The sequence below is a fragment of the Tamandua tetradactyla genome, chromosome 17 (assembly GCF_023851605.1).
Source record: "Tamandua tetradactyla isolate mTamTet1 chromosome 17, mTamTet1.pri, whole genome shotgun sequence".
Classification (NCBI taxonomy): domain Eukaryota; kingdom Metazoa; phylum Chordata; class Mammalia; order Pilosa; family Myrmecophagidae; genus Tamandua; species Tamandua tetradactyla.
The window spans coordinates 18,621,585-18,633,865 of NC_135343.1; the positions used below are offsets into that span (position 1 = coordinate 18,621,585).

Below are 12,281 nucleotides of genomic sequence, written 5' to 3' on the forward strand. Positions count from 1 at the left end.
CTCAACTACTGATACCTTATTTGTTCCGTCTATATTCCCCTTTTTGGTTAGAATGGCATTGTTGATCCCATTGTGCCAGGGCCAGACTCATCCCTGGAGCTTTATCTGTTCTTATACATCATCATGCTAGGATGTGGTTTAGAGTAAGCACAGCAGATGTTTGAATTGCGCCTAAATAGAAGTACAATCTGTCATTTCCTGTTTTAAAATCCTTAACAAATTCTTAGTATCCACAGAATAATGCTTGGGATTCTTTATTGGCTTGTCATTTAGGACCCTCCACAATAAGATTCCAGCATCTCTTTCTATCTTTACATTCACTGACCTTTACCCTCTTTATAATTTAGCCAAAACAAACTATGTTGTATGCCCTTGTGTAGTTTTCATGACTCTTCGGTGAGCCTTCCATGCCTTTCTTTAAGGTATATTCTTAGTCTAGTTTGCCTTCATTCTCTTTCTTCCTCCTTTTCATAGTCCCCTTACCATATATTCAAACCTTCTTTATCCCTTCTCAAAACTTTCTTGGATTTCCTTAGCCGAGTTGATTTTTTCTTCTGTGGAATTTCTCCAAGTGCTTTATTTAGCTCTCAATTACTGTACTTTTATTCTCTAGCTTATGTTTTGGTTGAATGGTTCTTAAACTTTTTTGGGTCTCTGACCGCTTTGAGAATCTGATGAATGCTATTGACTCATCAGGAAAAAAAGGTGGATATGCATCTTAGTTTCCTGCTGCTGAGATAAATACCTCCCAATGGCTTAGCTCAACAATAGGGATTTATTAGTTCATAGTTTCAGAGGCTAGAAGGCTTGCTTCCTCCGAGGGGCAATAGCATTCTGGCTGGTTGGTAATCCTTAGGTTCCTTGGCTTTTTGTCACATGACAATATCCTCTCCTTTTTCTTCCAGGTTCCCCTGACTTCCTACTTTCAGCTTTTCCTTGTGGCTGTCTCTGTGTCTGAATTTCTTGCGCTTGTAAAGAATTCCAGTAATCTAGTTAAAACTTTCCCTCTTTTAGTTGGGCCACACTATAACTAAAAATAATTTTATCAAAATCTTATTTACAATGGGTTCACACCTACAGAAATGCAGATAACATGTTTTGCAGGGTGCATAATTCAGCAGTAAACAGAAGGTTTAGGACAACTTCCCCATCTTCTTCAGACCTCCTAAGGCCCACATGTGGTACCCAGGTTAAGAATCACTGTTAGAAGTGAATAAAAAAGTATTTGCAAAGTCGCCTTGGGGAAATGATGAGAAAGGGGAAAAATTCAACTTCCCTAAGTGGAGAATCTTGATAGTCTCACAAGCAGTGGGGACAACCAGAGCAATAGCCTGAGCCCCCAATCTTGGGGGTTGTTTATATGAAACTTAACCCCACAAAGGATAGGCTAAACCTACTTAAAATTAGGCCTAAGAGTCACCACCAAGAGAACCTCTTCTTTTGCTCAGATGTGGCTTTTCTCTCTCAGCCAACATGACAAGCAAACTCTCTCTACATGGGACATGACTCCCAGGGGTGTGGACCTTCTGGCAATGTAGGACAGAAATCCTAGAATGAGCTGAATTTGAGAAAACCTTCTTGACCAAAAGGGGGAAGAACGAAATGAGACAAAATAAAGTGTCAGTGGCTGAAAGATTCCAAGCAGAGTCGAGAGGTTATGCTGGAGGTTATTCTTACACATAATATAGATACCACCTTTTTTGTTAAGGTATAATGGGGATGTGGGAGGGAACTGCCTGAAAATGTAGAGCTGTGTTCCAGTAGCCATGTTTCTTGAAGAAGATTGTATAAAGATATAGCTTTCACAGTGTGACTGTGTAATTGTGAAGATCTTGTGTCTGATGCTTCTTTTATCTACGGTATGGACAGATGAGTGAAATATATGGATTAAAAAATAAATAATAGGGGAACAGATGTTAAAGTAAATTTAGTAGATTGAAATGCTAGTGATCAATGAAAGGGAGGGGTAAGGGGTGTGGTATGTATAAATTTTTTTCTGTTTTCTTTTTATTTATTTTTCTGAATTGATGCAAATGTTCTAAGAAATGATCATGGTGAGGAATATACAACTATGTGATGATGTTGTGAATTACTGATTATATATGTAGAATGGAATGATCATATGGTAAGAATGTGTTTGTATGTTGGTATGTTTAATAAAATAAAAAAAAGAAAGAATCACTGTTAGAGAAATCAATATACTATAAAAGCCCTTGAAATTCAAGAGCTTTGTCTAATTGTCATTTTATTTTTCTCAGCATTTTCAGTGGTTTCTACATCAGAGATGCTTAGTAAATCTTTATCGAAGGAATAGATTTGTCAGATTTGTTTTAAGTGTACCTGAACAGAAACTCTATTATATTATCTTATTGTCATACAAACTTTACTGAAGGGTCATTTATCCATTTCACATAATTAACATCTTGAATCGCAGTTCATTGGCCCTTACCCCAGCATTTATGGGCTTCTACTGTTATATGACTTTTGACACGTTGTGTACCTTAGGCACAATGTAGTGTATTTATTAGATAGTAAATTCTAACTCTCTTTACTTTTTTCTGTCTTGTCATATAACAGGTGAAAAGAAACTTGGTACTGTCATCACTCCAGATACTTGGAAAGATGGTGCAAGGAATACCACAGGTATACTTTTAAAAAACAGAAATGGAATCAAATACTTTCTGTGAATGATTGTTTAGCTTTTACGTTATTTATAAAATGAAACATTGTATGTGTACCAAGTATTTCATCTATTGAACGTTAAAGAATAGTGACTCTCATCAATTTAATATCTTCTTCTATTTAGTTCTCTCAAGTTACATAGCAAGATAGTAGAATTATTAAATGATTTTCAAGGGATTAATATCACAGTATATATAGTTTGATTCAGGTAGAGTATGTATTTAATTCTCCCTCTCCTTACCTGATTTTTATATTCTTGAGCAAATAATTTAAAATCCTTTTTTACTTTCATAATTATTGAATACTTACAGTGAAGCTATTTTCAAAGGAAAGGGAAAAAATCTTTTACTGTATTCAAGGTTTGCAGCACCAAAGTAGTGGCTTCTAGATTTTGTGATATTGAGACTAAATTAACTACCATTCCTAAAGTACTACTCTTAAGTCTGAGAAATAAAGTAATTGTGTTTTATACAGATTTGTGTAGCTTTCCCATTTGCTTGCTTAAAATAAATGTTTTCTTTTTATCTAGTGTCTTAAGAACAAAGCTATTAAAGGAGAATTTTTTAAAGTTTTGATATCGGTTATTCTAATGGTGAGAGGTCAAAGAAGGAATTTTTTACTAATTGTTTTTCATTATATAAATATAAAGAAGTAATCCACTAAAATGCATGTATATTTTGATATAGAAAGTGGTGGAAGAAAGCTGAATGAAAACAAAGCTTTGACATCAAAAAAAGCAAGGTGGGTATAGGAGCATACATAAGTAATCAAATAAATTTCCACTCCTTTTAATATAAGCCAGGCAGAGTGACTTTAGTGTCTATCATTTCATTGTGATAAAACATGCAGAGTCTAGCATGCAAAGCCAAGCTGTTGCCACATGCTGATATCACCCTGTTCCTCATTATATCAGCATATGAAAATATTAGTGCTGCTTTCTTTTTGCAGTTTCACCAGAAAACATAACTTTTATTTTATATAATTCTTAATTATCATAAAAATCAGAGGCAGTAGGGAACTTTGGAAAGATAAGCTTTGGAGTCAGACCAAAATTTGAATCTAGACCCTCTCATTGTCTAGCTCTGTGACCTTAATTACACAAGTTAAGCCAGTTTCTTAATCTTTCTGAACTTCAGTTTTCTCAGCTGAGAATGGGAACAAAAATATTTCCCATCTAAAAAGTAATTTTTAACACCACGTCTTATTATTTTTAGTCTTAAAAATTCCATGAACCTTCTACTTACCCTATTTCCTTCTCTTCACAGCATAAGTTTTGAAAAACCCTATCTAGATACCCTTCTCAACATCCTAAATTCGTTTCTCTTCTTCTGCCACTCCAGTCAGACTTTCATCCCCACCACACCACTGAAACTTTTTGTCAAGATCACAAATGGCATTCAAAACTGATGGCCACTTCTCTATTCTTATCTTACTCCAACATCTCCTTCGTTCTTGAAACCCTTTATTCTTATGGCTTTTGGGACCATATTCCTGGTTTCCTTCCAACTCACTGGCTACTCTTTCTCAATCAAGTGCTTCAAAACTAATCCTAGACATGTTTTTTCTGTTTATAATCTCCAGACTTTAAGGGGCTGTTTTCTTTCTGTCCTGTTATAACAGGTCCAATAACTTTAAATTCAGACTATGTGTTAATGACTCCCAAATTTCTATCTCTAGTCCTGCCCTCTTCCTTGAGCTCCTTGTGTTCATATCTACCTACATGACATACAGTTTAATGCTTAACATGCAACCTCTTTTTCCTTCAGTCTTCCCATCACAGTAATTGGCACTACTGTCCAATCCAGTAGTTCAAGTCTAAAAGGTAGAATCCCTCACCGATTCCTGTCTTTCCCTCATTTTCCATATCTACCAACAAGTTGCTTTGGCTCTACCTCCAAAATATATCTTGAACCCACCCATTTCTGTCTATCTCACTGCTACTGCACTATTCCAAACCACTGTTATTTCTTTACTTGAATACTGTATAACAACCTTGTAATTATTACCCTGCTTTCTCTCTAGTTCCCTACAGTTCCCTCTCCTCCTTTAAAAAGTCATGTAATATTTCTGTTTAAACCCTCTAGCACTACGCTCCAATCCCCAATGGTTCTCTTTTTCATATAGAATACAATCTAAAGCCTTCTACCATGTTCTTATCAGGCCCCCCTCGGTATGACCTCTCCCATCTCTCTGACTTCCTTTTGTACCACTCTCCTCTGCATTCATCATTTACATTCACATCAGATTTGTCATCCCCCTCCCTTCTGAAAAAGTTTGTTCTTGCTGCTCCCTCTGCCTTGAGCTCGCCCCAGAGCTTACAGAGCTGTCTCCCTCTTGTTTTGGCTGAAATGTCACTTCCTCAGTATCTAAAATAATATCTTCCCTTCTTCCTCTTATCTCTGCCCCACTGTCTGTTTTGATTTTTCACTGCATTATTTATCACCATCTGAAAAGCTTACATTTTTATTAGTTTATTTGTTTTCTTATTTATTGTTTATCTTCTCTCACTGGAATGCCACCCTAATGAATGTGGGGGCTTGGCCTCTTATGTTCATCTTTGGTGTTGAAAACAGTAACTGGCACATAGTAGGCACTCTTTAAATTTGCTTGATTAAGAAATACCTTTTTTATAACCTCCCAAAGATTAGAAATAATAACAACAATAGTAACACTTCTACTGTATACAACATACAATGCTTGGCACATAATAGGTGCTTATCAAATAATATAAGACAGCACAATAGACTTAATCTTCAGTGCCGCATCCCTCTAGGTATTGTTGATTGACTTGTCTTCTAAAGATCATCCAGTTGTTATTGACTAAGTGGTTATTTGTACAGATTGTATGGTTTTGTCTGCTTCCAGTTTCTTTTTACTCCCAAACTTAATTCTGATATCATTAAAAAGTATCTATTACTTTTGGGTCTCTGAATATCTTACTTGGAAAGTATACTGCTAAATTGCCTTAAATTTTATAAGATTGAATTTAAGAAGATGACAAGTTTATAAAATGTGTCATTCCTTTAAGAAAGAAACAATTCTGCCAATTAATTTTAAGATTTCAGATATATTAAAATGTGTATATTAGAATGAGGAAATACAATTTTAAGAAAAAGTAATCTCCAAACATATAGATCCAAACAAATTGAGCTTAATGGAAGGAAGAACAATGTCTACTTTATCTTTTGTGGAGAGTAAAGCCACATTCTTTTGGGTTTGGAAAAATTAACTAGTGAAAATGAGCTGTTATGGTATATCCCAAGAAAAGAGACCAGGTTTAGGACAGCACTGGCATTTATAAGTATCATTATAAAAACTCATTTTGTAGTTAGGGAAGCACTTTTAAGTTAGAGGGTAATTGCCAACTTAGGGGGAAGTATTTCTTCTAAAATTATTTTGCTCTGCAGTCACTATGAATGGCATTTTTGTCTAATAGAATCCTTTTTATCCAAAGGAATTGGGCTTGTTAATTGGAAATCTCAACTAGAATAGGGAGTTATTAAAAGATGTATAACCTTATTTTATTTTGAACACATAACTGTACATGCACTTACAAGCCTTTTGATATCGAGACAAGGCCTTTTGAGTTTGAGTCCACTGATAAGAGTTCTGCATGAATTTTCTCATTTAAATCAAAACAAGAATATATATTTCTAGACTCTTTAAAGTAGGACAAGAGCCAACACTTGCAAAATGCAGAGTCCCTCCACTTAATGATTTTTCCCCCAGTTTTTAGCAATTGCCTTACTCATACCTAATTCAGTAGTGTTTTTAATTATTCACATTTTTCTAGTGAATTTTATCTACAGCATTCTCCTTTGTTTTTATAAAATCGCTTACTTTTCTTGCACTCATATTTCCTCAGTGTTTTTGTTTGTTTGGTTTGGTTTTTTCTCATGGGCAGGCACCGGAAATCGAACCGGGGTCTCTGGCACAGCAGGGAGAGCTCTGCCACTGAGCCACCATTGCCTCCCCTTCATCAGTTTTTATAGTATTTAATTATATCACACAAGTAATATGAAAATACAGCTGACATAATCAGGTTTGGGAACAAATACAAACATGTAGCGTATGTGGAAGAAACAGAGCTCTCTGCAGGCATGCTAGAGAATAGCCTCCCAGCAGAAAGGGACCTCTACCTCTTGTAGAATCTGATAGAGAGAATGGAGAGCATGAACTAATCCCATGTGTTACTTAGGTGGGATTAAGAGAATTTTTACTGTATTATACATTTTTCTTTCTTTTTAAAAAACTCCAGATTTGATCCATATGGAAAGAATAAATTCTCCACTTGCAGAATTTGTAAAAGTTCTGTGCACCAACCAGGTTCTCATTACTGTCAGGGTTGTGCCTATAAAAAGGGTAAGTTTCTTTTACTATTATTTTTCTATTCAGGTCAAACCTACTCCATTTGGTAATGATTTGGGTAACAGGAGAAAGAGTAGCCTTTCATAAGTCTTATTCATATATTCTTTCTTCAAAGGCAGCATAAAACTTAGAATTTGTTCATAATTAGAGGTTTGTATTTTCATTTTCTCATTTGTGATGCTGTTAAATTATGTTTTAAGCTTCAGAACTGACTTGATAAACCAAACAGTTGCTATTATGATTTGATTGCTCACATATTTTCTTTTGTTTTAGGCATCTGTGCAATGTGTGGAAAAAAAGTTCTGGATACCAAAAACTACAAGCAAACATCTGTCTAGTTGTAATGAAGTTTCTGGCTTTCTATATGATTTTACTTCCTGCTTTGAATTTTTAAGGCATAACATAGATGTTTAAGTTTAAAATAGCATGTTGTAAGACAAGTAATTAAGTGTAAACCAGGGAAGTTTATCGGTGTTTATTATTTTGCTCTTAGTAAGTTCTGCACAGCAAAAATATAACTAGTCTTCTGCCTTAAGTTATTTTCCTTACAAGCATTTTATAAATTGGAGTGACAAATTTAATGAAAAAAATTTCCAATTCTACATACACTTTATTTAATATTATTCATGTAATTCTTCTTGTCCTCTCCCTCCACTTTATTTATAGATATCACAAAGGTGAGAAGATTATTGATGTTTTTGCTCTGTACTCAGCATCTAGGCTTATAATCCTTACCTCATTCCCTTATTGGTTGCATAGATCTTAGAATCAGCAGACCTTTAATTAATTGCAGTTTACAGTTTTTAAATGTTTGAGACCATTATTGCTGAGTGGTTCCTTAGTAATTAGCCCATTCTCAAATCAAAGACAAGTTGGATTTATGATTTTTTTAAATTTGTTCTTGAAGCCAGAGTGCCAGTTCCTTTCATATTAGAACAAGAACCCAACCCCCCATGTGTCCATACGCATACACTGTGTTTCAGAACAATGCATATGCAGACGTTACCTTCAATTCAGACTGTCACGAAAGACAGAAGAACAGTGTTTGGCTTTGACGACATGTCATGAAAGTGAATCACAGTCCTTGGGAAAGCTCTTTGAAGCAGAAACCAAACTTTATGACATTCCCCACCCCCATCCCCCAAAAAAAGAAATAGAAATAGCAAACATTTTGACTCTTTTTTCATCTTTGATTGCTGAAAGACTATTTTGAGGTTTCAAAGAAAGGTTTTTTTAATGCTTCCTTAAGAGATTCAGGACTTCTGCTTTTGAGACCTGCAGTCTACTATGGGAGAGCAAAACAAGTGTTCTTTTTGCCAACTGCAGTATGCATAACTATCTATCACTGTAAAATATGTGGGGTAGGTGAGGTAGTGTATACATGGTATATACATTGTATTTTTTTATTGTGAAATACATAAACAAAAAAGCGATAAATTTCAAAGTACATTGTAACAAGCAGTTATAGGACAGTTTCAGAATTTGGTATGGGTGACACTTCTACAATTTTAGGTTTTTCTTCTAACTGCCCCAAGACACTGGAGACTAAAAGAAATATCAATATAATGTTTCAGCAGTCATACTAATTTATTAAATCCTGTTTTCTCTATTATAACTCCACCTCCTTTGATCTTTCTCCTAATCTTTAAGGTTATTTGGACTATGCCCATTCTAACATTTTATGTTGGAAAAGGCTGTCAAAGAATGGAATAGAGAGATGGAATGAGTTGATGTTCTGGAGAAGCTGGCCCCTCTGGGTTTCAGGACTTCTCTGGCTTAGGAAACCATCTGTACGGTGTAGGTTTCTGGAAAGTAATCATAGTGCTTAGAACTTTTGTAAAATCTCAGATAGATCCCTAGATGTTCTTTAGGTTTGGCAGGAATGGTTTTGGTTGGGGTTTGGCAAACCAAAGTAAATAGCATTATCTAGCTGAAACTTGCATAGAGATAGTGCACTTTTATTTGCTTTAAAATTATTATGAAAAGTATTTAAACTTTTACCCATTTAAATTATGTGGATTTTTTAAAATAGTTTTTTCCTTAGGATTTCACCAAAATTATAAGAATAATGCAGAAATACAATAAATAACACTAGCTCTGTGGAAAGGAATTACCCTCTTATGCTTTGATCAATTTGAGATTGAAAATTAAAAGCATAACACAAGGGACCTGTAACAGGATCTGTTTAGAGAGCATCCAAGATCCATTAAAATTAAGTTAGTTGACTTCAGAAAAAGTATGTATCTTGGGTTTTAACTGAGATCTGGGCTTCTATAAACTCACATTTCATATTCATGCCTTGAGTAGTCTGTATCCATGAATGGGATCCAGTGGCCAGACTCTGATTCTCTTATGAAGATTTTTATTAGTATTACTTCTTAGAACTGAATATAATTATTGTAGATCTTCATATTGTCAAAATAATGATATTACTGCCATAAGTTGAGTAGAAGTAGTGGTAATTAGATGAGAAGGAAAATCCCTAAAAAAGCATGAACATAAAATATTTTTTAAAGGAAGGCATAAAAACATAATAAAATAAGACAACAAAATTAAGGCCAAACATAGTTTTTATCAAAGTAAATTTCGAAGTGATAAAGTAACCTATTAAGAGAATCTCAGATTGTATTTAAAAAAACAAAACTAGAAACAAATAACAATAGAACACTTTTTAAGTAAATTTTGTAAGTAAAATCTTGTATGTTCATTTGAATATTTAGCCATCAAAATGATATAAGAATTACATCTGTGTACAAAAGTTTGTATATACATGTAGAAGTAATCTGGAGACTTTCTCTGTGGCATGGGCTTGAGAAAAGGTTATAACCTTATGCCAACCACCTACTACCTTTTACTCCTGGTTCCCTTACCTGGAAGGGTTGGGGAAGGATACTAATAATATTTTTAGTATCCTAGAAATATTTTTACATTTACATGAACATACATGTTTATATTTGTTTTGGGAATTTTAAGTGGAAGAAAATATATGCATTGTTCTGTGTTCTGTACCTTGACTTCTTTTTAAACATTTTCTTTTATTTACTTTTTCGTTTTCTATCTCTTGTTATGTATTTTTTCCCTTGACCCATTTGAGAGTACATTACAGACAACATGCCCTTTATCCTTTAATACTTTTTGTCTGTTTCATAAAAACAAACATAACATCAAATTCAGGAATTTAACATTAACATAATACTTTCATTTAATCAACAGTCCATATTCCAATTTCACTTTGCCATTACACTGGTAATTTGTTTTTCAGCTACAGAATCCAGTGTAGAATTATATTGTCATGCCTCCTTCATGTGGAATTGTTCATCAGCCCTTCACTGTCTTTTATAATTATGATATTTTTGAAGAATATAGGCCAGTTAATGTAGGGACCATCCCTTGGTTGGGATTTTTCTGATGTTTTCCGTGGTTAGATTTGGGTTATGCAGTGTGGTCTGAATACTGTAAGTGATGAGTCCGTGTTCAGGTTTCACATCCACAGGCGCAGACTGTCCCTTTGCCCCTTATGGTTGACGTTAATTTTGATCACTTAGGTAAGGTGTTGCCCAGTTTCTCCACTGTATATTTACTTTTTTCCCCTGAAATTAGTGAGTAATTTGTGGGAGAACCTTTGAGGTCATGTAAATATTCTATTCCTGATCAAACCTTCTCTTTCTAGATTTAGCATCCTTTGATGATTCTTTCCTGAATAAATTTTTACTATAATGTTTATTAAATTGTAATGTTCTAACTCTCATCCATTCTTGTATTTATTGTTACTCTGCTCTAAGGAGAAGGTTTCCTTTTTTCTGTCTGTCATCAGGTATAGAATAAATGTTTATTTCTGGGCCATTTGAGAATTAGCTGCCTCTTTACCCGAGATACTTAAGGGTGTATTTCTTAAGAACAAGGATACTTTCTTATATAACCATAGCAGAATTATCAAAATCAGGAAGTTAACATTACAATGCTATTATCTAATCTTTTCCATATTTCATTAACTGTTCCAGTAATGTTCTTTGTTGAAAAAATAATCTGGTCCAGGATCAAATCCAGAATCATATTTTATGTCTTGTTGTCATGTCTCTCTAGCCTCCTTTAATCTGAAACAGTTTTTCCACTTATCTTTAATCTTCTTTAATGTCAAGATCATAAAAGACATTGGACAGTTATTTTGTAGAATGACTCAATTTGAGTTTTTCTGATGTTTCTTCATGATTGGGTTAAGCTTATGCACTTTGGCAGAAATACCACAGAGGTGGCATGCCCCTTTCATTAATGTTGTTTGTGCCATTATGAGGATGTTAATTTTTTTTTTTTGAAATATCATCATATGATTTTTTAGTTAATTTTTAAATTTTTTTTTAAAATACCAGAAGACACCAAGCAAATGCAAACATTTGTAATTTTTGATCATTCTGTTCTACATATATAATCAGTGATTCACCATATCATCACATAGTTGCATATTCATCATCATGAACATTTCTTGGAACATTTGCATCTATTCAGAAAAAGAAATAAAACAAAAAAATTCATACATACCATACCCCCACCCCTCTCCCTCACCAATCACCAGCATTTCACTCTAAATTTATTTTAACATTTGTTCCCCCTATTATTCCTCTTTATTCTATATATTTACTCGTCTGTTGATAAGGTAGATAAAAGGAGCATCAGACACAAGGTTTTCACAATCGCACAGTCACATTGTGAAAGCTATATCATTATACAATCATCTTCAAGAAACATGGCTACTGGAATACTACTCCACATTTTCAGGCAGTTCCCTCCAGCCTCTCCACTACATCTTGACTAGCAAGGTGATATCTATTTAATGCATAAGAATAACCTCCAGGATAACCTCTTGACTCTGGAATCTCTCAGCCGTTGACGCTTTTGTTTTGTCTCATTTCACTCTTCCCACTTTTGGTCAAGAAGGTTTTCTCAATCCCCTGATGCTGAGTCTCAGCTCATTCAGGATTTCTGTCCCACGTTGCCAGGAAGGTCCACACCCCTGGGAATCATGTCCCACATAGACGGGTAGGGCAGTGAATTTGCTTGTTATGTTGGCTGGAGAGAGAGGCCACATCTGAGCAACAAAAGAGGTTCTCTTGGGGGTGACTGTTAGGCCTAATTTTAAGTAGGCTTGACCTATCCTTTGTGGGGTAAAGTTTCATATGAACACACCCCAAGATTGGGGACCCAGCCTATAGCTTTGATTGTCTGCACTGCTTGTG

The 12,281-nt window shown here is 34.7% G+C and overlaps 1 protein-coding gene across 3 annotated transcripts in view; it reads left to right on the top strand.

Moving 5' to 3' along the window:
* Positions 1–12,281, top strand: part of CRIPT (CXXC repeat containing interactor of PDZ3 domain) — a 39,247-nt gene that overhangs the window by 6,494 nt on the left and 20,472 nt on the right. For 2 of the 3 annotated variants that reach the window (XM_077134146.1, XM_077134145.1), the window contains exons 2-5: positions 2,578–2,643; positions 3,369–3,423; positions 6,941–7,044; positions 7,324–7,390. In XM_077134146.1, coding sequence (XP_076990261.1) covers positions 2,578–2,643; positions 3,369–3,423; positions 6,941–7,044; positions 7,324–7,388 — 290 coding nt within the window. In that variant the 3' untranslated portion in view covers positions 7,389–7,390. Of the gene's footprint in view, positions 1–2,577; positions 2,644–3,368; positions 3,424–6,940; positions 7,045–7,323; positions 11,406–12,281 lie in introns of those variants that run through there. The other variant, XM_077134144.1, reaches the window with a different exon arrangement.